This window comes from Microchirus variegatus (genome assembly GCF_963457635.1).
Source record: "Microchirus variegatus genome assembly, chromosome: 14".
In the NCBI taxonomy this organism is placed as follows: domain Eukaryota; kingdom Metazoa; phylum Chordata; class Actinopteri; order Pleuronectiformes; family Soleidae; genus Microchirus; species Microchirus variegatus.
Genome location: NC_139815.1, coordinates 12,980,153 through 13,007,597, shown reverse-complemented (window position 1 = coordinate 13,007,597; position 27,445 = coordinate 12,980,153). Strand labels below are relative to the sequence as shown.

Genomic DNA, 27,445 nt, shown 5'->3' with positions numbered 1-27,445 from the left:
TTGATCCTATCTGATTATTTGAGACTGTCTCATATTACACACTGATGTTGCTTGAGATAAATAACGACCAAACAGAAACGGCAATCCAATAATGTCAACGTTGCTGGACAAAATAAATCCACTCGTCTTACCATTTAGAGTATCTTGGTCAGTTGATTGTCTAATAAAAAGGAAAACACAAGCAAAGCAGAGAGTAATGAGCTAAACAAGAAAACAAAATATTACACGCATACATATCACAGGAGCTTTTACTGCTGGATTGCATTAGAGAAAACAAGCGAGCAATTTAAACACAAACTGGTCAGACTCTTGTCTGTATGCATTTTCATATAAAATAAATAAAGTATTATTGTGTGTCTGCACTTACAGGCTGCTGGCTTGGGCTGATTTGAACTGAACTTTTTCCTGGTGAAGAAATGATTAAATGTTAAACAATGACTGATATTAATCAAGTTAGTTAGAGATCTACAAACAAGACTTTTGTACTCATGGAAGTATAAACAGACAATTCTTACCAGTACTGCCCTGGGATCCTCATGGATGAGAATGTCTTCAGCGGACACTCTGCTTCTATCCCTCTTTGTTAGAGCTAAACAAATGAATTGATGACCAACGGTCATCATGTGTTATTGTAGAAACAGCATTTATGAGATGAAAAGGTCTACAGTTAATTTGAGAAGAGGCATAATTATTATGGGCTTACTGGAGTCAGGGTGGAGAAAAGCTGGTTTTCTGTCAAATTCTGTGAAACCAGCGTAGGAGTTGACAGCTCTGATCTGACCGTGACCTTCATGCTGAGCCTGCGGTCATAAAAAAAGACACAAACAAAGAGAAGCCTGAGAGAGTAAAACATAACTCTGAAAAACTGATTACTTGGCTACGCTAAAATGCAGCAAACTAGCATAACACTGAGGCTGTGAAGGAAGGAACAATGATTATCACAATTTCACGATTCAAGTTTTCCTGCTGTTTTTGGACTGGAGGCCATTGACCTCTTCTGAAATAAAGTGCACCTGCAATAATGTTATTTACCGAGTAATGCGACTCAAACCCACCATCAAGTATGGACTAACTGTAAATGATTAATCAGAGAAGCTGGTGCACATTTGATTTGCTGCTTCCAGAAGCTGAAATGTGACGTTTCAGTTAAGTGTGGTATTTCAACATTTTCTGAACTTTAAAGTAGACGTACTATACCGTTTTTCTACAAGGGAACCTCGTTCTCTGGTGTCCTAATGAACAGGTCTGTGACATGCTTTGGTCAAAATACCATAAGGATGAAGCACCACAGCAGTTTAATCACTCTGCCAAAATAGCCCTGTTCAGAACGCTTGCTTTTGAGTGCCTGTCTCTTTAAATGCAAATGAGACACAGGAAACTACGTCAGCGTCACTGTGGCTACAGGGAGCTAACAACAGTTAGCATTTGGAAAAGCCATCATTTGCCGACTCTAACAGGCACATTGCTGTCATATATAAAATGTATCCACTGGACAGATAAATCCTCTCAGGCTGGAAGTTAGTGTAGGACTCTGTGCTGCACTGTGGAGCCAAGAATAGGACACTTCAGGGACTCTTCCAGATACTATTGCCCTCGTCTGCACTCTCACGTTTTTTTTAGGGACAAAGCGGAGCTCTGCGAGACAACAATTCCAGGAATGTCTCATTGTGACGTAGCAATGAGTGCAGAAGTCAAAATTACTTAGACTGAGGTGGACCACAAAAACATGAGTGAGTCATCTTTTTTTCATACTTTGCCTACTCATAGGGCCTCCAGAGTCCCAAATATAAGTAATAAAATTATTAAAAAGTTGATTTTGCATAATGTTTCTCCTTTAATGCATTTCCACTCAGGCGTTTTATACATAAACTGAAACTGTGCATAAAACCACCTGATGATGCATGCAAATAATCACCTGTAATCTGGTCTGTGTGGATGGGCTTTGCCGTGTGCTGGAGGAGGTGGTCTCTTTGGGTGTAGAGTGCTGCAGGTCCACACTGTCTTTATGTCCTGACAATAAACAAATAATATTAATTATTTTTGTCATATTATACATTTTTACCCTATTTCATCAACACAATTGTTCATATATTCAGGACCGACACCACAATAATACAATCAACAGTTCAGAAGGATGATTTTTATGAGAAACACCTTCATACACCTCCACCCACCAAACAACTTAATCAATCACTGGAATAAAAAATTATTTGAACTCAATTGTCATTAGGTCTTGAAACTTTTGTTTTTTGAAAACCTCAGAACCACGCAGGAACAGAAAGTAAAAAAAAAAGGCTTCAGTTTGAGCAGAGAAAGGAAAAAGATCAAGTAGGATCCTGATCTTGGAGATGGACAGACCCGAGCACCCTGCAGATGAAGCCCTCAACTTCAGACTGAAACTCAAACCTCTTATTGTGTCTGGCTCTCTTGCCGTGTTCCTCTTGTCAAATGGGCCCTCTGACTCACTCTGTCCCTTACAGAACTCTGGTGGTCCTGAACCGTTCTGCTTCCTGTTCCTTCTTTTGCAGGGTCTCCTGGACACCACAGCAGGGGCCCGGGCAAATCTTGGCTTTGAGTTTTTTCCGTTAGAGTGACCCAGTGGTCTTTCGGCTTCGGGAGCCAGAGGGAGTTCTGCATTTGTTGTCTGTTTATTTGGAGTGCTTGAACTCCCTTCGTCATCACAAAATGCCTCATTCACATACCCAAAACTGACCTTAGGGTCTCTCTCCTCACTTCCTAATCCCTCTGTGTTCTCAGGGTTCACAGTGCAAGCAGGCAGGCAGGGAAGCCGAGTAGAGCCCGAGACAATGACAACAGTAGGATACACACACACACAGCTTTCATCCTCCTCTTTCATCTCTTCATCTACACCAGATTCACTCTTACACTTACCCACAAATGCACCAAACTCTACAGTGGTGCTCTCTGGCTGGAGGTGCTGTTGGTAAAGCCCAGCTAGCGCAAGCTCTGGGTGGCTGGAGCCACTGGGCTGGGAAGGGGTGCTGCTGATGTGGAAGTGAACATCAGAGGAGGAGGGTACGTTGGGTAAGCTGGAAGGGGAGTCGGAAAATCCCGGCTCTTGTGGACGGGTCAGCTTACTGTGGGTGAGGGAGTGGCCTCGGAGACGAAGCCCTGGAGGGGAAGTGGCCGCAGTACTTTGGACAAAGGCACTGGAGCCAGCACTGCCTGAGGAGCCAGCCTCTACAGCAGGATGACGGAGCCAAAACAAGTCTCTTCTCTCTGGACTCAATGATGGGTTCATGATGGGGTCCTGCCCCAGTCCTGCTCCAGGGCTGGGACGCACTCTCCGGACACCGTCTGTCCCAGCTCCTCCCCCCACACCTATCCCAAAAAGAGAATCTGCTATGTCACCTCCTGTCAGGGGGAAAGAGGACTCAAACAAAGGCCCAACTCTGCTTTTGCCTATCACAGACGATTTCGAGTGGGGGCCAGTGTCTGTTGCCACAGCGGCAATGCTGGGAACCACGTTCTTTGACAGGCTGAGCTCCCGGGTGATCTGATTGTGGACCTTGCAGGCCTCTGATGCCCTCTGAGCAGTGAGGGTCTTCAGAGTGTCCACAGTCAAAGCTGAGAGGTCCTGCAGGTGGCCGATTTGAGAGTCCAGTGTGTGCAAAGAACGTTTAATAAAGTTGACCTTGTTCCCGACCTCCTTCAGCTGCAAACACATGGTCTCAACTCTGGAAATGACAAAAATGAAGCTTTAGTTAACTATAGCTCATCTCATGTGTAAAAAAAAAATCAATGTTAACATTTAATTGCTTAAGTGAAAACATAAAAGGATTTTTTTTTTTTAACCATTTCTATATTTATAGTCTCACCTTTCTGAGGTAAGACGTATGCGCTCCTCACTCCCAGTGTGAAATTGATCATCCTTTTCATGGAAGTACGTCTCCACACACTGCTCCTCAAAATCGTGAAGCTTCTTCTGGTCTTCCTCAGTTAGAAATAGCTCTAAAGAATATAGAGAGATTAAAAACGAGATTAAAAAAAATACACAATAGAGTACACTTTTAGAAATAGCTTTGTTACTTTGTTAACTAGTGCACTAGTTTACATAGACATACAGTACATCCTGCACTAATGTTCAGATTAATCTACATTTGTTTAATCTTTATTGAATATGAACCTTCTTTAATCATATGTTCTTGTTAATGCGTTTGTTATGCACCATAATACCAAAAATCAATTCCTTGTATGATAATAACAACTTGGCACAAATACACAAAGAAGATTCTGTTTCTGAGACTGGGGCCACACTGGAGGCATTGCAGAATAAATCTATTACTTTTCATTTCAGCACACACATTAACAGATTTAAGTAGCCACCAAGTGAGCCATGCTGCTCTTTTTTAATAATAAGAGTTTCCGTCTACTTTTAATACAAGCAGCACACAGTTCACAGCAAAACAGACAGTAAAAATGATGTTTGACCACCGTTTAAACATCTGCATCTGTTTAAATATGTCAGAAATACAACAGTCTCTACCAATTTTGAAGTAACCGTAACATTTCAGGTCCCTGAATTTCTTTATTATCAAATATGTGTAGCATAGGCAGAAGCACTGGTTCTTTCTGAAGCATTCTGGCATTTAGTCAAATACAGAGGCATATTTTTATTATTTGCACGTGTTCACTGTGGCTACGGCCTGACACGTCGCAGAGAGTGACAGCACGGCGAACGTACTTGGTCCGTAGGTATGCTCCTTCTTCCTCTTCCCACACATGCAGAAGAGGGAGTAGATATGGCACAGGAAGATGAAGGGTGGCGGGAGGACAGGCTTCTCATGGTAGGCCATTATGAAATGGTAGCGCTGGTACTTCCACACCAGGTTAGAAATGGACTTGACTTGAATATACACATTGCTGTAGGACAGAGTACATTAATGGCACTCATGAATGTATTCTGTGAGGACTGCTGGATTAATCGACACTGAAAAGTTGTGCACTTACTTGAAAAAGGCGATGAGGAGGTTAACCATTAGTATATACTGTACAAAGAGGTAGACTGCTTGTAGAAGAGGAGTCAGCCATACTCCTGCCGTACACAGCTCCTTCACTTCACTGTTATTGGCACACACTGTGAAGAGAGGACGCAAGACATTTGCTGCTTATTGGCACCTACTTAAATTGGGGACACAAAAACACTACAACAAGGATTGTGCTTGTACTGCCCTGATAAAAACCTACTAATACAGTGATAGTGATAGACCACGTGAAAAATTTCAATGGTGTGATATTGTCAGGATGCCAACCCAGGTTAGGGAGCAGAGCTGAGTGATTTGTTCCACCCGAGCTTGATTTTTGCCTTTCATAGATCCGTTATAGCCGAGTAAAGACAGTCAAAGCTGCCGTGAAGCAAAAAAAAGCCCTGCATCCAAGGACACCTGTGTCGGCTGCCTCTGCCTGTGAACCATGTTGAGTGAAAGAGGCTGTGAGGGTGGAACAATGATTCGTCCATTGTGGGTTTGATTTCAAGTGCTTGTTTTCTGTGGCAATCAGCTATCATGCCGTGGTGAGAGGCTTTGAATAAAACTGTTCTTACCCTCGTAATCTCCCCTACCATCCTCATCGTCCTTACCATCGATTTCATAGGCATACACTTCACCGTACATCATCCAGTACGGTTGGAAGACCACATCCTTGGCCAGTGTCCAACTGGGCTCCTCCTCTGGGTACAGAATCGCTTTCCTGGGTACGCCATAGCTCAGCAGGACTATAGCCATTATTACCACAATATAAAACATGTTGGCCACCTGCAACACATGTCACACAGACTGAATGTAACAGGATGTATGGTACTTTGATTACTTATGAGTGAGTTATAAAGGACAAACCAGAGAGTTAGTTTAGTCTATTCTGGAGATCCCAAGCCCAATCTATGATATTTAGTTTGCTTCAAAGAAAACATCAAAACAAAATTAAGTTCCTCTATTTGATCTGGTGTTCACCGTTTCAAACTAAGTTTTATTCCCAATATTGAAATCCTGTGCTAGCTTCATAACAGCTATGAGGTGTCTGCGGTGGGTTCTAATTTAATGTGGTTTCACTTCAAGGAGGAGTTCACTGCTTTGGGGTTGCAATATTTTTAGGAAAAACATATTTTGTTTCTATGTTAGCTTAGCTTAGCATAAAGACCCCCCCCCCAAAGCCAAGCCAGGAGACATTGCCAAATATGGCCCCCTATACAATAACTGCATCCTTTAACATTCCTGTTTTAGTTGTTAATAAGAGTTATTCGTTAATCCCCAGTGGTAGTCAAGTTAGTCTAAGCTGCTTTTTCCTTTCACAAAATGTCAAGCAATGGAGCTTTATGGGACAGCATATAGTATGTCAAATGTAGTATAATACCTGGTTACAGCGATGCAGGTGACTTATGATGCATGAGTGTTATAAATGTTTCAATAAAACAAAATTGAATATTACTTCAACAACTTTATAAATGCAACAAGTGCTGCAACAACTCACAGTATGTTTGGACTACAAGCTTTAACACAAATGGAGGGAAACATCCATAGTGTCACAACCTGAAGTAGCATAAGAGATTTACAATGATATTTAAAAAACCATGATCCTGATGATACTTCTCGAAATCTGTTCTAGTCTTATTCAAATGCAACAAAATTAACCTCACTATCATTGAGATGTTCCTCAACAAAATATTCTGGCAATTCAAATAACAAAGCACTCACCATCTTGGCGATCATCATGACATACGGCCCAGCTTGCTGGTTGACAGCCAGGATATCCAGGAGTCGCACATACCAGAAGATAATATTGAGACAGTAAACTGTCCTACCAGGGACAAAGGCTGTGCCTCCAGCCAACCTCAGACCAAAGCCGATAAAGAACATCATGATGGCCACAAAGTCAGACACATTGAAATAGTCACTGAACCAGACCTTTATCTTCTGGCTAATTTTGCCTGCTTCAGACATGAACATCTGGGGAAAAAAAGAGGTCAAATAATGATTCGCTAAAATGGAGGAGGTTAGCTTACAGGATAGGAAAAAAGGAAACTGGTATCATGCATGGAGTATGCTCACCACTTTGTAAAATCAAAGTCTATCAATAATGATTCCTATTAAACAAAAAACCTCTGGATAACATACCTCTCTGATTTTCTCAATGGCAGAGGTGAAGATGTAGAGAATGACCACCCACTCCTGAGGAGAAGGCCACTTGGGCATTTTCACGAGAACCACATACGAATACAACATCAAGAAGGCAAGGTAGAAGAGCTGAGAGTGGGAAACACATAACCAAGAATAAAAACAGAGCTCAAAAGGGTAGTAGGTGGGCATATGTTACATTTGGAACAACATATCACTCTTTTATAGAAATTTAAATATAATAAATTGGCTGTATGTAAAGGAAAATGAATTGCTCATAGTTATTAAACTATACAGAATCACCACTACATACCGTTGGGCCTCTTTTGCTTGTTTGGATGTACCACACTAGTACACACAATGGAACCGCAAGTCATACTAACTCTACTATGAATTTGAAGTTTTAACTTTTACTGCCACCAGATCTATAAAGCAGCTAGGTTCACATTTTTTATATTTTCCTGTAGAGAAAAAAGCACATGTAACATGTAAACCAAGGGAACAAAAAGCCCCTTGACTGTGGGAAAGCTGCTTATTTAGCATATAGGCAGGTAAGGTTGGATAAGTCAACCTTTAAAAAATTGCTGAACCTTGACATGCAACAGGTGAATTTGTTGGAAAATCAGCCATTAACTCTGCCGTCTGATGGTCAACATGTTCAAATTGAGAGAGAAGCAGGTACAGCAGATGTAGATAAGCTCAGACACGGGCGATATTACACAGACTTGCAGTTTCAGTGATGTTATCAGCACCACTTGGTTTAGAATGGCCAGAAAAAACAGCCCTGACGAGAACAGCAAATACGAACCCTCAGTGACGGCTCCCAGGCCCCTGAGAACCAGCCTCAGGCCTGTATATATAAATAAACATAGCCCAAGCCACTCAATTCAGTTGGGAAAATCCTGGCTTCACCCACAAACCAGAACAATATTATCTTACAATCAACTGTGACATCATAATGAGATGCATGCTGTAAATTGAGAAATAATGAATGATCACGTTCTGAGTGTTGGCGGTGCCATGAGAGCATTATGTACAATGCGTGAGCCATACACTGCTAACATAACAAAGAGCGTGTGTTTCTGTAGTTTGTATATTGTGTCTGATTAAGTCGCACCTTGATCTCTTCATTATATCAAAACATCTAACGGGAATTTACAAGTTAATTAAAATAAAGGGCGAGATTGACCACTTGCAATGGTTTCAATAGATCCGGTTGTGTGGGCCATGCCTGTGTGAGACAACAGTAAGCTCCAAGGCAGACATCTTTTCACCTTCAAATAAATGTTTAAGGACATGCATCTGCATTCTGTAACATCTTCCCTTTTTAGGTATTTATGCAGATTCGACACAAGAATGGACAGACAGAATGCCATGTGTATAGATGAGTTTTCACTTCTGTAATATTCATACCGTGCTGGACCAGAACTTGACGATGGGAGCGTGGTAGAAGGCATAGATCTTCCTGGTTAAAGGCAACTTCCTGGAGCGAACGTGCGTCTCGATCTCATTTTTTACCTCCACGTTGTCATGGGATCTGGACTCCTTAAACACATCCTGCAGAGAGGGTCAAAAGGCCCATATTAGGACATAGGATATAGATTTTATTTTGATTTTTTTCACAAAAGATATGCAGCACATGTACAGCCAAGCATAAACAAAAACACTTCTTTGATGGATTTATACTTTTTAAAGATTTCATTATGTCACACTTAGGCCACAGATATTGTGATCGCACATTTTTAAGATGTCAAAAGGGGAGATAAAGAAGGATAAAACAGTGGTACTGAATAAATCTGACCATTTGGATATCTTCAGGTATGTTCTGAAAGTTGTGTTCGCTGTCTTCCATGGTCATCTGGTGGTCATCCTGACTCTGCGGGATGTGAGCCATTTCAGCCTTGGATTTGTACTCCAACAGTAGGACGGCAGGCGGAACCAAGATACTCAGAATCACCTACAGCCAAACATACAGACGTATGTGGGTGGATGCTGCTATATTTGTCAAGTTCGTCCTCTGAATTTTTGAAAATGTTAACTTTTTAATGGCATAAACCCAAATGTAAATATGAAAATTAAAATGACATCTACCTTAATAAAAGCACATATTTAACACACTATCCTAATTTAGCCACTTTTAGCCAATTTCAATTAAAATTACTTGATTGCATTCCGGACTTATTTTCTGTTAAGCATTGACATTGACACCAGGGAATTTGTGCTTTGGCCTATTGGGTTGTTCCGATCATCAAGTTTGTAGAGCGAGATCAGACACCAGGCTCTAAGCAGGTGACTAATCAAAAAAGACGAAAAAATTAAAATCTGAATGGAACATGAACCTTGTACCAGGAGTTCTTGCGCATGTTCAGCCGTCCCATCCACATGTCTGAAAGCAGCATCTGAGTACACGTGTGAGCCACAAATGGCCGCAAGTGGGAGGAGACGGCCAGCTTCAAACAGGTGGAATTGCTCCAGTTCTTCAGCTCATAGGTCAACAACTTCATGGCCATGGTCTCATCCTGCCTGAATGATTGCTCCAGCAGGTCCACAGCCAATGTTCCAAACTCACTGGAAAACGACAACACACAACACAGCTTCTACATACAGTTTCTGAAAGAAAATAAAGTTTAATAGCCATCTAACATGTAGCTAATATACTTACTTTGAATACTCCTTGAGCTCCTCTGATGTGTCGTCCACTACATCGCTCTTCTTGGCCTCGTAGCCCATAGATCGACAGAGTTTGCAGGCCACCAGGGCCTTTGCCATGTTCTCCTCACCGTGCTGCCAGAAGAACAGCGACATTTTCTGCCTCTTCAACAGCACGGCCCATACCAAGAGTTCATTGAAAGGGTAAGGAAATCGCCGTGTCTCTGGGTCATCTATGTCCACTATCTCTTCTTTGCTCCTCTTTTTGTTCTGCTCTACGGAAGACTCGAGCTGTGAGGAGAAGAAAGAAACAGTGAAAGGATAGAAATAAACTAAATAAATAAATACCTCTTTTAATAGCAACTGGTAAGACAGCTGGTACAGATAAGCAGACAGGCAGGGCTTTACCTTTGGTTTGTATGGCTGTGCAGTCTTGATGAAGTGGTTGTGCCTTGTCTTCTCCTTCTTGTCGGCCTGCATGCTGAAAGACTCGTGATTTTTCCGCAAATGAGAACCAGGACCTGCTGGGTGGCGTCCTGATCTCTGTCGCCAGACATGAAAATATCATCAGATTTATTTATTTTTATTGATTATTAAAATCACCCCATTGAATGAAGTTAAAAAAACGCAGCAATTTCAGATATCATTATCAACTCGATAAAAAGACTCAAGCACTTCAAACTCACTCTACTGTTTCCATGGAGATTGTTGTAAATGATCCGGAAGCGTTTCCTTGTGTAGTTGCACCTGTAAGTCCCGCCCATCAGGAACTCAATAACCAGGCCCACATCAATCAAAGTGATTTTGTAATTTGGAGGCAGATGACTCTGGGAGAAAAGAAAAAAACAAAAATAAAACAAGGATGGAATTCAAAAGACCTATATATACACACATATATATATGTATATATACGTATACATGTATACGTACATATACACACATATATATATATACACATATAGACATATACATACATACATATATGTACTGTATATATGCATACAAAAACTATGCAATTGAGCCAACTACCTGTTTAACATCTCTAACCAGGTGGAGGAGGGTTGGGTTGTAGGGGGGTTGTTTCTAAAAAGAGAGAAACAAAAAAAGCTTTATTGCATGTGATGTAATGTATATTCATATTTTGGTTCGATGTTTTATAATATTACCGTGTTGTAGAGTTCCTCCAGTCGACTGATTGTCAGGAAACGGTGCATGCTTACACCGTTCTCGATGAGCAACTTGACAAAATCCACCCTGTCCATGATGAGTGCATCCAGCATGGCTTGCTCTAGTGAGCTCACCTATTCAGAGATAAACATGATTCTATTAAGTACATTTTTTTATTGTAACTTATTAATCGAACAATAAAGGTGAAGACTTAAAACAAAGTTTAAAAATAAACACAAGCACAGCTCATGAAGGCAACAGCAATGCAGTTCATGTTGTCAAGACAAGCACTTCACAGCAGTCTGACAGAGTCTAGGGGACGAGATGTCCCGTGCAAACACATGCGTGCCAACACCTTTTATTCACACAAACATGCAGACGTACCAGGAGCTGCTGTCCGTACACAAACACATGATTCTTGGCGATGTCTACGCGGTCCCAGGCCAGACAGAGCACAAGCTGATCAAAGGCAGATGCGTGTGTGCCTAAAATACAGGTGTAAACACAGAAAAAACTGATATTAAATTGAGTGGAATTCAAGCCTTACTAAGATTAATGAAGCCGTACTTCCTATTAGCCAGCTAGAAGAGTGAGGGAGTAACAAGAACAACGATATTAGTCCCAAAGTAAATCTCTGCAATATACAGCTTTCTTTCAGTGTAATCTGCCACGTTATCCTAAGGAATCCTTCTAAAAAATCATCATCAATTGCAGGGATGTCAAATAAGTATTTCAGTTTGATTGAAAAAAATAAAAAAATAAATCAATAAAGGAGTAATTTCACTCAATGCTGTGGTGGTCTGTTTAAAAATCCACACTTGAAAAAGATGCAATGTGCTCAACTATGATGATATCATTTTCAATGATTCTCCAAACCTCCCATTTAATATCCAATGTACTCAATTAATTCTTCCATTGTAGAAAATGGAAAAGTCTCTTAGCAGTCGACACATTATTTAAAAGGTCTGAGAGCCTTTGTACCCCAGGGTGCTCTTAACGATGAGTTACTGTTTCACTAAGACGAATGTGCTCTTGGCCAACAAACATTTGAATGGGTGGGCATTTCTCTCATAGTCCAGCAGTTTGTCTTTTGACGCCTAAACCCGTTTCTCCAGATTATTTATCAGCTGCTGTCAGTCACAAATTCCCAGGCTTTGTTTAAATTGATTGGAATGTGGATGAAAAACCAGCTCTGCTGTGGACAATTTGTCACACCGAGTTTCAAGTGAAAAAATGTGTTCCATACTTGAAATGTGTGTTTAACAGAGTGCCTGTTTTTGCCGTTTCTTTTGAAAATGCATTCAAGCTAAAACAGAAATGGAAGCAATAAAATTGCCCAGGTCAGTGTCACCCTTTTCTTTAACAGACTGACAAAAATAAGAGGGAATAAGACCGAGAGGCATCTAGCTCAGTAACTGACAAGTCCTGGAATCAGGAGGCCCTGTGAAGATGAGCAACATGAGCTCCCCAGGAAAAGAAAGAAAGGGGAGCACAGAGGGGTAACTGTGTTCTCAAAGCATATCGATATCAGAATGAAAACATTACAGCCTTGAAACTTTTATCCCCAGATCAACAACCTCAGCTTGTGAATAGCCTGAATCAACTGTTACGCGAGAGCAAGAAGGGAGAGGAAAAAGCATTTACTCACCTTGGAGTAAAGCCCTCAGAATGGCTACATCGATGTCCTGGTGCTCCTCGGAGCTGATGTGAAACACAGTGATCTGTTTGCCAAGAAAGAACACAAATTATTGATGAGTTTGTGATTTATTAAAGAAAGCTAACACTGAACCATCAACTGATGAGAGATATGTGACAAATGTAATTGTGGCAGGCGGACCAATTGATTAATTTGGCTCATGGCTGCTCTTTTTGCCCATTTAACCTGAAGCTTCTAAAGAAAAACACCACTTTCATGCATTAAACTATATGTGTTTCGTCTCGCTTGGTTTGGTTGCTTTCACACCAGAGGAACCGTACCAAAGTAGGGCAGATAAATCGGTCCGAGAACCACCCCTTCAGGCAAGTCTCTGACTGGTTGATTTGGTGCGCACCAAAGTACAGAGATTACATTCACACCAACACAAATGAACCGAACCAAGGGACCAAACACGTTTGGTGCGCACCAAATGCTGATGGCATTGCTGATGTGACTCTAACCTAAAACAGAGTGAATAAGGATTTACCAGTTCTTTGCTCTTCATGCACTCCATTAGAGTTTGAAACAGGTGGATGGCATCATTGTGGCTGAAGTTGAAGGTTTTCTTGATGGTTGCGATGATGTCAGTTTCCACTCCATCAGGAAGACCACTACAACAACAAAAAAAATACAGCAGAGAATAATTTCAGTTACGCCGCTTAAATGGGTAAATATTTGAGATTTATAAATCACACCCGCATTTGTTCTGATTCAGGGAGTAATATGTTACAATATTGCACTTAACCTTAGTTTGATTAATTTTCACACCGCAGTCTAGACTCAACATGCTCTCAATCCTACAAACAGTTTTATGATTGGTCCGAATTTTGTAGGAAATTTTGTAGGAAATATACCTCTGGTGATGGTGATATACCAGTGTTCAGTATAAGAACTAACAACTAGAGAAGATGTGTTCTGGAGGCATATAATGACCTATTCACCGGACAGTTTGTGTTCCAAAGATGCATCAGGTAAGTTGCTTGGTTATATAGCCAATTTAAAAGCCTTGATTCAGAGCCTGAACTCTGTTTACCAAAGTTGTTTCTGGCAGTGACGCTGTGGCAACAGAACTGTTGGTCGTACCGGTTCATGGGTAAATGCAGCTGGATACTACTCATAAATTGTGTACACACTGCAAACGAACTGCTACATGGAGTGATTGGAACCAAGTCTCAGTCTAGTTGATTTGTGCCAGAACGGCGTGCGATTGCTGTGTTTACACAAGCCCATTAGAAACGCTCCTGGTTTCAGAATAACAATAACACCGTGCCATGAACTGGTGGATCAACCTAAGCTTTCTATGTCTAATGACTACCAGATTCAGGTGTACAGTGCAATGTCACAACCATCATCTCTTTATTATAGCATTTTAGACATTGATATATCATGAAAGTTGCCAATAGGGTTAACAAAGTCTAAAAGTATGCTTATATCATTATCTTAATAGTCTGTAATTAATCTTTAGGAGAGAAGCGCACACACACTTTATCGGCAGTTGCATAGACCAGAGAGACGATTGCATGGTTGCGGAGTCTTGAAGTGGTGTTTTTATGGAGTAATTAATAAAGCATTACAAAGGTTACATCTGAACAGTATCAAAAACTCTCTGTCCCTTATTTATCACATATCTTTTTTTATTGCTTAAATGTGCCTTGGCACTTGATGCAGGTATAAACAAGGCTTAAGAGAGTCAGTGTTTGGCATCATGCAGCCAATTTAGTCGATTTTTTGAAAATCTTGAAAATACTCTTCCTTTGGTCTCATCTGTCCTTTACTTTGATAGTTCTAATACAGAGGAACTGTTTCTTTCCCCCGCCCACCCCTGTTCTCTGTGTTTGTGTGTCTTTGTCTTACCCCCCCTCCTCAGTCTGCTTGTGGACATAGGCCAGTATGTCAGCAGCACGCCCGGTGCCCTCACACACCACCACAGGGACAGGGGGGCTCTCCTGAAGGTACTCCAACACAGTCAGGATCACATTGGGACCCCCCTCAAAGATCAGGGCCACAACAGGAACACCCTGACCGATACCTACAAGAAAAAAACAAAAAAAAACAAGGCTTGAATGAGCAAAGTGACACAACTCCCCTTCAGCTTTAAAAGCATTTACTTAGTGCAGCTCCACCCAAGTGACAGTTTGTTAAAGGCTGCAATGATAATGCCAAGCTCACCGTTATCATTCAGTATTCAACAGGCAGAGACAAATGAAGGGTGTGCCACAGTATACGGTGCATTCATGCATACTGCTACTGTTTGACAATTTAAAATCTATTTCACAGACTAAATTACTTTACAGATTTCTAATAATGGATTTTATTATGTAGTGTGTTGAAAATGTGTGTTATTTTGCTGCGCATATGGGGTCAAAGTCAAAGTGTAAGAACAGTTATATTTCAGTCTGTGGGTGATCCTGCATTCACTTGTAAATAACAGTTTTTCACTAAAGTTAAGTTACAATTATCTCAGTTAGTTTTAAATGATGTACGTAAATGATAACATTCAAAGTGTTAAAGTTTGTTTTCTCTTGTCAAAAGGGGGACACAGATTTTGGACTTCAATAAACAGCACAGTGTAGAACTAAATATTTAGTTTTAATATATTATTATTATATTGTAATGGATTTCAGTATTTCATAGTCCATTATTTAAAGTGTTACTATATTTTTTCCCCCATCCTTAGGTATCCAAGTTCTGTACCTAAATTTGCACAAGATTGCATTACTGTCTCTCGTTTCTCAGATATCAAACCGGCACACAACTGTTGCATGAGAGAAGTACTTTTTGCCGTTTCGCTTACGCGCATGTATTCTTTGAAGGTTGATGTGCTTCTCCAGGTCCCGCCGCAGTTTGACCTCAGCTCCGTACTTGCCCACCGTCCCATCGTCCACCAGGAGGAAATGGGAATGCAGATTGTTGAGAACATTTAGTTTACTGAGAGGGTTCAGTAGTGTCTGGTATGGAGCGACTATCTGTGGTGTGCAAATCAGAAAATGTTAACTTTTGTCCTCAAATAAAGTACATTTACAAATGAGACAAACTGGTTTTGAAAAAAAGTCTCACATCTCTGCCAATCAGATCGTTCCGGTTTTCAATTACTCCCCAGGGTGCGATCCCGATAGTGCAAATTTTCTTCGATGATGTGGAACAGTGCTCTTTGAGTGCGTCACCGACATGCTTTGCCACACCTTAGAGACAGATAAAAAATACTTATTTTGAATATTTACTTGCATCAGTACCCTATTTTTTTTACATTTCATGCCTGCCTAAGCAAAGGTTTCTAGTGACAAAAGAGACAAAATGCCTCATGGTGTTGAGCTACACAACTGAAGATTCTAAATCTAAGATTCAAAAGTCTTTATAGTCAATTCTGCGATATGTTCAGTACATAAAGAGGAATGAAATTCAGTTTCCCTTGGCCACAACAATATAAAAATGAACATCAAAACTACAAATATGTACAGTATCTACAATACTACAGCTTAGGCACAAGATGCTTGTGTTTAAATATATAACTTAAGATGCATCTCTGGCAACTATCAATGACTCCTGACATCTGCTTGTGGTTGGCAAACTGTCATTTGTCAAGTGTGAAGAAACGTCAGGGACACTACCACCCCACATAGATTTTTATCACCAATAGCTAACTATATCAATTATTACCAATTAACCATAAAAAATCAATAAAACATATAGCTTGCACAAATATATGACCAGTAAAATTACAAGAGACACTGTAAATCCCATAGTCAAAACAACAGAGCATGTGTAACCAAAACCCCACCTATGGGGCAAGTCCACAACAAGTGCATTAGTCCTGCAGATGTTTGTGAACCACAATCCTCAGCTAATGGATCTCTTGGTTTCAGCAGTAATTTGTGAACTTGGAGACCATCCCAACTGGCCAGGGTGCAGCAGAGGCATTAAAAGTAATCACTGGTATGGGTAATTGACCCTGTGAGTAATGATTTAAACACTATGATCAGACCACACCATCTTAACGCGGCGCTGTGGCTGCAGACACACCTCGGCCACCACACACAGTCAAATGACATGCTTAGAGCCCGGTATTACAACTTCTGCTACATCAGCGCATCACACTGATACCGGCTGTATGTTTGTGCAGGTTTGTGTACAGTGTCTGTATATGTGTGTTTTATCGAGAAATATTCAATTAATATCTATAAAACGAGCTGATAAATATTATTACTTCAAACAATAAAAGCAATTGTTATTGACAAAGTGCAATGCTATGTATTATTATTCACAGCAGAGCTACAGTATCAATGGTGTGCCAACAGCAGATCTAAGCCAATATATGTTGCCTACAGGCAAATAAAGTCAATTCAGTAATGAGGAAATAACTTGAGTGGTTAACTGCATCTTCAAAAAAAAGAGGCTGCTACAGCCATCACTAGCCTAACATGTATTGAGCTTGTTTCACAATAACTTAACAGCTCCACACCTGATAAAATCTGTGCGTGTAAAAACAAAAAGCCAGTCTTAAGTTGTCCCACTTGTTTATAGACTGGATTCTATTCACACAGCCAGGAACAGAAGCAAACAATACATTCCAATTTCCCCGAATTTAATGGCATTTTAGAAAACCACGCTTTCAGCAGAGAAAGTCTGCACATCATACAAGAATTAAACAATCTCTATACAACGGTTCTCAGACATGCACTGGACTCTGGCCATGTCCAATTGTCTGTTGGGGCTGTATGTGTAAACACACATGACCACATTCTTAGGTGAACCAGCAGGAGAAGCTCAGGATAATTAGGCAAATTGGGTAAGTATTCTGCTTCCTGCATGCTTCACTTAAGGCACTGCCCCTCACCTGGAAGCATCAGACTTTCCCCTGTTGTTGGAAATGTGTCAATTTCCCACTGCCTTCCTCACATGTACATGACAAACCACAGAGAGTTCTCTCCAGACATTGTCAGTCTAAAAAAGACTTCTTATTGCATACCTGTGTTGACCCCTCCAGTGAGAATCCAGGCCCCGGTGGTGACTGCAGCTTTGATGAGGCCCTTGCCCACCACCTGCTTGATGCGTGGGTGCAGCTCAAAGTTCTGCACGCCTCCATGGACAGAAATGAGAATCTTGGGTAGCTCCATATTCCACTCCTTCAGCATCAGCCGCAGGAGGCTCTCAGGCCGTGAGTCGTGGGACAAACGCACATACTACACGTTTGGACAGACGGAAAGCAAAAAATATTCAGGTCACCCAATGAACAAAATACTTGTGAACACCATATTGGCTTATTCTCTACAATCCATGCCACAGCTGCTAAGTTACATGAAAAACATGCCCTCCTACCTTGGCTCTGTATGAGTGAGACCCTCCCTGGAAGTTGATGACACCATAGGCGTCAGTGGGGCTCGCTTCTGTGTGTTTTTCCACTGACCACTCCTCCAGCTCAGGCATGGATGGGCTGGGGTTTTCACCCAGCTTCACATCCGAAAACTTGGTGGCCAAGCTGGCTGTGAAGCCAACATGCTGGCGCACCAGGCGTCCACAGCAGCACCTTGAGGGTGTACACAAACATTCCAGTTGGTAGAAATTTAACAGAGAACATAAAATAAAAGGAAATAAATAAAATAATTTACAACCATTAATGACTTATGGTTTTAAAATAAGAATAACATTCTTCAAATCTCAAATTAATATTTTTTTTAAAAGAGCAATGCTGATTAGTTTTGCGGCAAATTTGTCTCATTTAGACAGCTAAATAAATTATGAATAAATTAGTCCTTTATCAGTACCGCAGGGGAAATTCCTTCTATGGATTAAACCCATCCTCTCCTATGGGCAGCCACTGAGCAGCACGTGGGGAGCAATGGGGGTTGGGTAACTTGCCCGTATTGCCCAGCCCTTGTGCTTTTTGAGAAGTCCACTGATTCTGTTGACAGATACTTTTCAAACTTACATTTTCATCACTTACAGACCAAGCTAAAAAAGTTTGTTTGTTTTCATAGTTCCTTAAATCAGGATGTGAATCATTTCACTTGATTTCATCAATCACTTACCGGACCAGCTGCTGGCAAATCTGGCATCCTGGAAGGCATCTAGAAGCAATTTCACAGAAACATATGCAATCACTAATTAGAAACTAAAATATGCTTGACCATAATGTGTTACATACAAATATAAAGAAAGAGTTAAAATGGTGTGAGCTGTCCTAGTGAGAGGAAAGTTGTTTGTAGACAAAGCTGTTTGAGGAAATTGAGCGAGGTTATCCGTCAGCTGGGACAGGCAGCCCAATAAAACTGGCCTTTAACCAAGATGTTATGTTATGAAACGTGCCGAGTGGTCCATCACTTTGAGTCAAATACAGGCCTAACCAAGCTTATGTTCACCAACATCTCAGAATCATCTATGAGCGAAATCACCGACTGTAGTTAGTGGCAAAAAGCCAGTGGCCAATAATTAATGTAAAAGAAAACAGGAAACAGGAGTCACCTCATAGCATTATGAGTTTACAAGGAGAAAGAATGGAATGCAACTTCTTAACAGTGTAACTTCAAACAGGAATGAGTTGGTTTAACCCAAAGCAGGTGACAAAACAGTAGCATACATGGGAAAGTGCTTATTCCCAAACTACTAAAATATTCTGTCAATTTCTTGATAAGTTTTTGATGGTTTTGCACATCTTCTTAAGCTAGTGTGTGTTCGTTGCCTCATTCAGACATGGTACGACTGCCTGTGTACAAAGCCACTACGAAGCTTCTGTACAATTCTGACACTGCATTGTTAGATTCCTGCGAGTCTGCAGAAAAATCCTGCTTCAACTGACAAAAGAAAGAGCTGCGGTCACATCAGTTCTTCACCTAGAAATAAATTCAGATCAAGGGTGATTCAGGATATTCAGAATAAACTGTGGGGTTTGCTTAATAAAATTGACAGACGGGTGATAAATTAATGGGAAATCCCATTCATGGCACAAAATACTAAGATAGACTGGTTTACTGGTCGTCTTCTTGGTCATTGAACACTGTAATTATATTGACAGACATAAACATTCAAATTGTACAGAAACAGACTCATTTACTCTTTGCAGAGTAGTGGTTAGGGTTTGGGCCTACTTTAACACAGACCATACAATTACACCGTTCCCATGGCATCACAAAGCTAATTCACATGCACATACCTGTGGGGGTCCTTTGACACGGTAAGTATGTACACACATTCCCTCTTCGTGAAAGTGCTTTCTATCCAGGGTTTCTGGGACTGTGAACAAAGAGGAAAAACACAGTTGTTGACAGCAGGTAACGTCTCTCATCTTGAGGTTTACAGCTTTCGTGTGTTCAAATTTAGGGACTTTTCAGTGCCAAGTTAATTGTCCCTGCAGGATATTAAAAACAATACTCATCTGGAAAGTAATTGAATGTTTGTGAAAACTGGACTGACATCAAGGCTCAGTAGCCTCTAAAGGACGGGCTTAGTAAATGCAAAAAACATAAAGACACAAACATACAGCTATGTTATGCTTAGTCAGAATGATTTTCTCTGTAATTAATTAATTTTAAAAAATCTGAAAAAAGCACAAGGAGGACCTTGTAAACCACCAATACAGGATTTAGTTCTGCAATACTAAAGATTTAACATGAAAATAGGACAACTACAGTTCTAAAAGGCACACAGGCTGGCTACAGACATCTGCCAATGTTATGAGCCATAACACAATTTTAAAAAGTCAAAAGGTCTATGTTGACAATTTAATAAAACAAATATGTATGGCACAGGAATTTTCAATTAATGCTACATTGCCCCCCCCCCCCCCCAAACTAAACCTCTCAGAGACTCACAAGTGATTAACCACATTAATCCCAGCCAGCACAAAGAGGGGGAACCTGTTAACACTGCAACCTGCTTAATACCAAATACTTTGTTTTCTACTTTTCCTGAAATTGTAATCTTGTTATAAGAAGTAAAAGAGGTGAGAAAGCCGATTTAGCCTGCAGGCCTTTTTAAGCTGGTGCAAGCTGAAGATGATTCACAGAAGTCTATATTAGCAAGAGGTTAAATACAGATAGTGATAGACAAACCAAAATGACTACACAATCCCCAAAAGTCTAGAATTCAATCAGTTTTTCCATCTCTAAAACAAAGTTAAATCATTTCTGTCCATAGTCCCATCCACAGTGCCCCAGGCTCCATGACATCTACAACCAATGGCATTTGTCCAGTAAACATTTAAACAGGTCATCCCACTGCTTGACCAGTGAGACTCTGCGTGTACCTGGATGTCCTCCTCTTCATCTCTGTGTTTAAGGGCTTTGTACAGGAACATACCAAGGCTCCTTCATGCATTTCCTGGACAAACCACAGTCACCGCAACCTCGTGTGTGAGCGCCGGATAATAAGAAACGAGTCACTACGCTCCTCGCAGTCCCTGTGCCTCTGAAGATGTCCACAAGTCTCAAAGTCTACAGTGCTGCAGTTAACATCCAGATCCGGCCCGAGTTAAAAGTTGAGTGATCAGTGAGAGGCTGCATCCTCCAAACTCCATCCACTGTTAATCTGTAAAAAGCCACTCAGAGGGCAGATGAATGTGTCTGAGACAAACTAGATATTATACTTTGGCTGGTGAGAAAGAGACAAGGGGGGTTGGAGGTGTGGAAGTGGATTAGTGGATGGGCTGAAGCTTCAGTGATTTATACCTAGTTGTCTACTAAAGACACACCACCAACTGTGATTCATGCCGCACACACAAAACCTCTCTCGACAACTTTTCAGCTCCGCACTTAAGCTTCGGGGGGGGGGGGGCACGTTTGTTCTGGAACTAAATTCCAAGTAAAGTGAGATTTAAAAAGTCCTCTAGGTCAAAACGAGTCCAGTGACCGAGCTTTAATAGACTGGAAAATTAGGGCAAAAACTGTGGTTTTGTTTGAGTTGCTGTCAGATCATTATACCACAAGCCCCACCATTCTTTGCACTCTGCAAAGAACTGTAAATCCAGTGATTTATTTGCAAAGCAAAATATGTATTTATTTAATAAAACATTTGAGCTTCTTTTTATTTGCAAGTATAAGGTATGATTATAAAGTTATCATTGTGTGTGCTGCCTTGAGGATTGACCTACCCCACGTGTCCTCTCGTTTACTAAATTAGTGACACAATCTGTGTCTAATTTCTACCGTCTCTGCTCTATTGAGACACACCCATTCTTTATTTTTGCTTGAACAAGGTGTTAATGAGGCAGATAAAATAGGACTGCGCTAACCTGTAACCATGGCACCTGAGAATGTCAGGCAACAAAGGATTTGAGAACTCCTGCCAAAAGCACACACACACTTCCTCACGCCCTCCCTCCCTCTTCCCATCTGACCTCTTTCTGAGCTTTTAGTATTACTTTGTTCCAAAAGGAAATACAATACATTTCCATTCTGTGTTTGTTTGCAGGTTAACATGGTCACATTTATTTGCCTTAACATGTGCCTCTAAAAGTAAATCTAATCACATCTGGTTACTTCTTCTTCCTATTGGAATCTCCCGGGTGGACAAAAACCACACTGAACTCAGAAACCTTACCAACTGAGTTCTTCCTTTCCTTTTCCTTCCTTCTTTCTTTTCCACACCAACAATGTCACAAATCAAGACCGGTCAACCCATCAATCCCCTGGCACTGTCTGATGTAACATGGGGTGAGATAACATCTGGCTTAGCAAGTACATTACCTGTTAGAAAAAGACAACGCTATGGGGTCAGCACACCAAAAAAGAAGAATGGTTGTCAAGAAAAAGGACAAAAAACTTTCTAAATGTAACCCTTTTATATGATTCACGCCAAAGAGCACTTGATCATTTAATTATTTGTAAAGGTAGACCAAGAATATTGATTGTGTTATCAATAAATAAAAGCAATCTATTGCGACTGACCGACCTTTGATATGTATTGCTATAATACATTTTACAACAGTTGTAAATTGAAAATTGCGATATTTATTGGTGTATATATACATAAAAATATTGAAATCACAGTAACGAATGCCTTAAGTGTGCCCAACTGGTAGCTTTACAAGAACACATTGAGTGCGTTTTCATGCACACTAAAAAAAAAAGATTACTGGCAATGATTGGGTAACAGGAATAAACAGTTTGAGGTGTATAAATGTCTCGAAGAAATCCGAATATTGACAGAAACCTAGGTGTGTTAAACAATTTTAGTGAAAATCTCAGTCTGAGTGTTAAATTAAGGAAGGGGTTTATTACACTCATTAAATAAAGTTCAGGCCACAAACATATGTTAAGTTAGGTCATAGAGTCATGAGACCAAAGTGTGATGGCTCATTCACTCACAAGCTTTTACACTTGTGCCTCCAGAGCACACAGAAGCTCTGAAAGGCTGCACAGCGGGGGCTGATACTATGCTGGCAAGCCACCCCAAGCATGTGATGACTTTGTCTTATCAACATCTGGCAACCTTGGTTATGTGAACCTAAATAACCCAGATTTGAGAGGTTTAGGTTAGGCGATAGCAGCATATATCTGCTTAAATGGGGACTACAACAACACTAACCAAATGTATGTCAAAATCTAATAACATTTTAAATGTATTTTATTGTCTTGGACATAAAAGGTGAAACATCTTCATGAACCTCAAGCAAGTCTACTGGTTATCACCGCCAACCCCTCAAAATGCAGTTAAAATATTACATCATCATTTAAATCATTATACTTGTGACCTACTACATTATTTTTCTCTAGTTATATTATTTTACATTGCAAAATTGGTCATCATAATCAGAAAATACAAAAACACATTTAATTTTGTTTTAAATTTTGGAACCACAGTAAACTACAGCTAACAAGATAATACAAATAATTAATTTATAAAGAAAGTCACTTGAATGTTTCAATATCTTTTTCCAAAGCAACAGGATCACAGTTTGTTCAATGTCTTTATAAAACTAGAAGTCAAGCAGAAACGTGCACATGTATAACTGCAAGTAACATCAGACAAACAATAAATAAATACCAAGTTGATACCACCACCCCCCATGGCTCTGTGGGTGGTTCAAAGTGCATGCAATTCAGCTGCGTGCCTGACCAAAAGCTAAAGCTCCTGGAAGCGGTTTTGTTGGGGGAGTTGAGCAAGATAAAAGCTACAGGGGAGCAACTCCAGTCATTTTTCCAGTCAAACAACCTGGCCAACTTTACCTCAAAATCTATTTCAAGGCCCAGTCATCTTCAAATTGACTCGTGCATGTGGTGCAATTAGAGCAAGCGACAACAGAGCTCTGTGTCTGAGGATTCTTAGTCATTCAGGTCATGGATTGTCTTTTGCATGAGAGACAAAACATCGAGTCCAATCGTCTTTGCATAGCACTTAAAAACCTCAGAGACATAGTGTAGGTAGAAACACGCAACCAGTTACACCGCCCCATCTCTTTCCAAATAATACACCGTCTCTTGGACAATAACAAAGTGATGTAAACCATTTTCTCACAGCTCAGAGAGCACAAAAGCCCCAGCTGATGACCAGTTCAAGCATCCACAATTACATAAGAGATGGACATCAAATAATGCCCCGCTACTACTGACGAACCAGCTTCACTTAAAAATCACACAGAGCAGTCGGGCAGTAACAGTAGCCCTTCTTCTCCAGAGGTAAGCTGGGGCATGTGACCAGCTCACGCTGCAATGTGGGAAATAAAGGGTTTCACAAAAGAAAGGCTCCCATTGAAAAAGACAAACACAATGGAGGAGAATGTGACATTCAATACATTAATAATGGGAGATCAAATGACTTCCAAGAAACAGGAAATTAGCATTTATCATGTGATTGCAGGCCACAGCACAGAGATACCATAGCTTTTTCCTATATCAATTTGTGTGCAGATGCTTTTGTGGCATCTCTCCATTCTTTCTCTTAAAAAAGATGAAGCCATAGGCCATTTGGACATGTTTCAGCAGGACAGGCAAAGGTGTTTACTGGATCACAAGTGGTCAGCATTAAGTACACACATGGCCAGAAGTCAACATATACAGTTTTTTCTGTTATTATCAATAATTATTATTGAACCAAACTCCAATCTACTTTTTATATTTGCACTGCAAAGCAATTCTATACATAATACTCAACTAAATAACTATGTAATAAATACATGAAACCTTTAAAAATAAACTTTTGCATGATACAAAATAAGTTTTAGTGACTTTTCTTTGACTTTACCAAGTTTTTGTGAACAAAATGTGTAATCTGTAATACAGGGTCTCTGCAGGTTTCAACAAGTCAAATTTAAGACTTTTTTAAGACCATAATGAATACAATTTAAGACCCATTTCATGAGATTTAGGAGAATTTAAGACATTTTAAGGCCTTAAATTCAATTTATTGGATTTCAGACTTTTTAAAACCCTGTGGATACCCTGGTAATAATTGGCTAGTTTATAAATAAAAATTAGCCAACAAATAAAAAATCCCACAAATGGTTAAAGGTGCCATATGTAAGAATGTGGCCAAAAACAGTTACTATATTCAAATTCAAAATACCAAGGTCTTTTAGGTTTCCTTTTCTGACGTAACTGGCAACCCGAGGTTGCTCAGCAGCTGAGACTCTACTGACTGCAATGATTGGTAGACGGTGGTAGGTGGCGCCACATGCCAAAACATGATTTGCAGTCTGCAAAATATTTTTTTAATGCAAATATTTTGGCTGTACTGTTGTTGTTGGTGAGTTCAGTTTGTTATATGAACATTATTCCTGAGTCTCTGTGACATATTAGGAGGATTTTATGGCCAGTTGCTTTAGATTTATTACATAATGCACCTTTAAATATCTGCCTGATTAATCGGTCTAGTATGCAGCGCTTATGACCACATTTGACACACTATTGTCCCAGTCAGACGTACAAAAACACACGTGATGTCTGCTTGTTGGGACAATGTTATGCTTTTAACACGATAGTACAGATGTGCCTGCTGTTGGTGGGTTTGTGTGAGTGAGACAGAAAGAGAGAATCACCTGACAACAATGTTTTGGTCAAATATGACTCAGTTTAGGTGACATGACATCTCCTCTCTCCACACACGAGCTCTTTATCTGGGAGGAGGAGGAGGAGGGTGCTTACAACGTACTAACAAACACTGGGTTGACACATGTCGGCAGCAGGCCTGAAACACCGCTGCGCATGTATGTTTAATTTAAGTGCTCGGTTTTTTAAGTTTACACGGACTTGGCTGCCACTCAAGGCGGCATTATTAGCCTGTTGCTGGCATTGACAGCGTGGCTTTGACGGACATGTGAGACAGCTGACAGAAACGTGTGTTTGTCAAGTCCCAGCAGCTCTGGCATGTGTCTGTGTCCGGCGAGTGGTGGGCGAACGGGAGCAGAGGGAAAAGGGGGGTTAGCAAGCTACCGCCGATGCAGTTGCTAGTTAGCTTGAGGTAACGTAACTAGCAGTTAGCACTAGCGAGCTAGCTATTTAGCCTGCTAACGTTACGCCCGTGTGTGTGTGATTCGGGGGGGGGGGGGGGGGGGGATTCCTTCCTGGACGTCAGTGTGTCAACGTGAACATTTGATTTGTAACGGGTGAGTCGCGCAGTTGAGGTGTCAGCTAACGCCGTAAACACCACCGGGAGCTGGGGCTGCGTGTTTGTCTGACAGGAGGGAGACAGCGTGCACTGACGGGGGACCTGCCACTCAAAGCACCCCCCGGATCAGTCACGACGGTCCTCAGCGCCAATTTGACCTGACCGTGTTAAAAAGAACGCAGACGTAGGAGAGGACACGTACCATTCTCTTCACCGTTGAGACTCAGGAAGAGCTGCGTCGTGGCCTTTATCCATCTATCGGCGGTGCTCTCGGTTAGCCTTGGTGCAAGGAAAGCCCGGTGGACGTTGGAGGGATCCGCTTTGGCTGCAGGTCCAACGGAGGGTTGCTTTTTCATAATTGTGCGACTCCAGACTGACGCTGCGTGACGAGCCGGCTGACTCAGCCAGCAGCTCACCGTCACGTGGCTGAGGAGGAGCCAGCGACCACATGTGCGCTTTGTTTGACCTCTTCAGAAATACACAGAGCAGCGAAAAAGTGCGTTTCAATAAGGCAAAAATAACAATATGCGAAGGCTAAATAAGAACTAATATTAAGCATGTTGTAGCTTGTATATTTATGTATTCAGATATCCATGAACTGTGGAACAATGCTCACATGTATCATCCATGATCAGTAAATCCATAAAATAGGAATGCACGACATTTGACTATTTGCCGATATACGATATATCGGCAGTGTCAGGGCCGATAACTCATGTGATACATGTATATGTAAGTATTTCCTTGGGCCAATCAACCAATCTTTTCTCTCGTGAAAGTAACATCATATTTTGCTATGTAGATACAAATGTACTTCATTGAGCAAAAATAAATACACGCAAAAATAATAAGTTATAGAGGGCACCCATATAGTAGTCAAGGTGGTAGCAGCCAATTTAGTTATTTTTATACTGTTGTAGTCATATCTGCCAATACCAATATGATGCAACCCTAATATATAAAGATTTTTTATTAATATTATTTCCAAGTTGAACAGAAATAATGACTGACATCAATTGGTGAGACTGCCAAGTGCAACTATTGAACAACAATAATAATAATAACGATATAAACACTTTCACAATTCCATATTATGGCGATGCAACATGGCAGCCTACTTAATGCTAGGCCCTTTTCAAAAAAAATACATTTAAAAGCCTTATACCATGACTATGAAAACTAAACATTTTTAATTTTGAAGTGATTACACACATGACCCTAATTTTCACATGCATAAATGTTAATGGTCCAAAAGAAAACCCAACAT

The 27,445-nt window shown here is 40.7% G+C and overlaps 1 protein-coding gene across 1 annotated transcript in view; it reads right to left on the bottom strand.

Moving 5' to 3' along the window:
- The window catches only part of trpm7 (transient receptor potential cation channel, subfamily M, member 7), a 33,879-nt gene extending 7,251 nt beyond the window's left edge, over positions 1 to 26,628 (bottom strand). The window contains exons 1-31 of the mRNA XM_083901267.1: positions 26,381 to 26,628; positions 19,790 to 19,869; positions 18,669 to 18,707; positions 17,959 to 18,166; positions 17,609 to 17,822; positions 15,700 to 15,824; positions 15,437 to 15,608; positions 14,497 to 14,671; positions 13,130 to 13,253; positions 12,595 to 12,667; positions 11,331 to 11,431; positions 10,946 to 11,080; positions 10,809 to 10,862; positions 10,466 to 10,606; positions 10,188 to 10,322; positions 9,793 to 10,070; positions 9,470 to 9,698; positions 8,932 to 9,087; positions 8,544 to 8,687; positions 7,131 to 7,259; positions 6,711 to 6,962; positions 5,600 to 5,774; positions 4,972 to 5,098; positions 4,706 to 4,884; positions 3,840 to 3,972; positions 2,893 to 3,698; positions 1,916 to 2,010; positions 704 to 800; positions 516 to 589; positions 368 to 405; positions 132 to 160 (exon numbers count right to left, since the gene is read on the bottom strand). Of these exons, the coding sequence (XP_083757393.1) occupies positions 132 to 160; positions 368 to 405; positions 516 to 589; positions 704 to 800; positions 1,916 to 2,010; positions 2,893 to 3,698; positions 3,840 to 3,972; positions 4,706 to 4,884; positions 4,972 to 5,098; positions 5,600 to 5,774; positions 6,711 to 6,962; positions 7,131 to 7,259; positions 8,544 to 8,687; positions 8,932 to 9,087; positions 9,470 to 9,698; positions 9,793 to 10,070; positions 10,188 to 10,322; positions 10,466 to 10,606; positions 10,809 to 10,862; positions 10,946 to 11,080; positions 11,331 to 11,431; positions 12,595 to 12,667; positions 13,130 to 13,253; positions 14,497 to 14,671; positions 15,437 to 15,608; positions 15,700 to 15,824; positions 17,609 to 17,822; positions 17,959 to 18,166; positions 18,669 to 18,707; positions 19,790 to 19,869; positions 26,381 to 26,383 (4,720 nt within the window). The 5' untranslated portion in view covers positions 26,384 to 26,628. The remainder of the gene's footprint in view (positions 1 to 131; positions 161 to 367; positions 406 to 515; positions 590 to 703; positions 801 to 1,915; positions 2,011 to 2,892; positions 3,699 to 3,839; positions 3,973 to 4,705; positions 4,885 to 4,971; positions 5,099 to 5,599; positions 5,775 to 6,710; positions 6,963 to 7,130; positions 7,260 to 8,543; positions 8,688 to 8,931; positions 9,088 to 9,469; positions 9,699 to 9,792; positions 10,071 to 10,187; positions 10,323 to 10,465; positions 10,607 to 10,808; positions 10,863 to 10,945; positions 11,081 to 11,330; positions 11,432 to 12,594; positions 12,668 to 13,129; positions 13,254 to 14,496; positions 14,672 to 15,436; positions 15,609 to 15,699; positions 15,825 to 17,608; positions 17,823 to 17,958; positions 18,167 to 18,668; positions 18,708 to 19,789; positions 19,870 to 26,380) is intronic.
- Between the last annotated feature and the right edge of the window lie 817 nt (positions 26,629 to 27,445).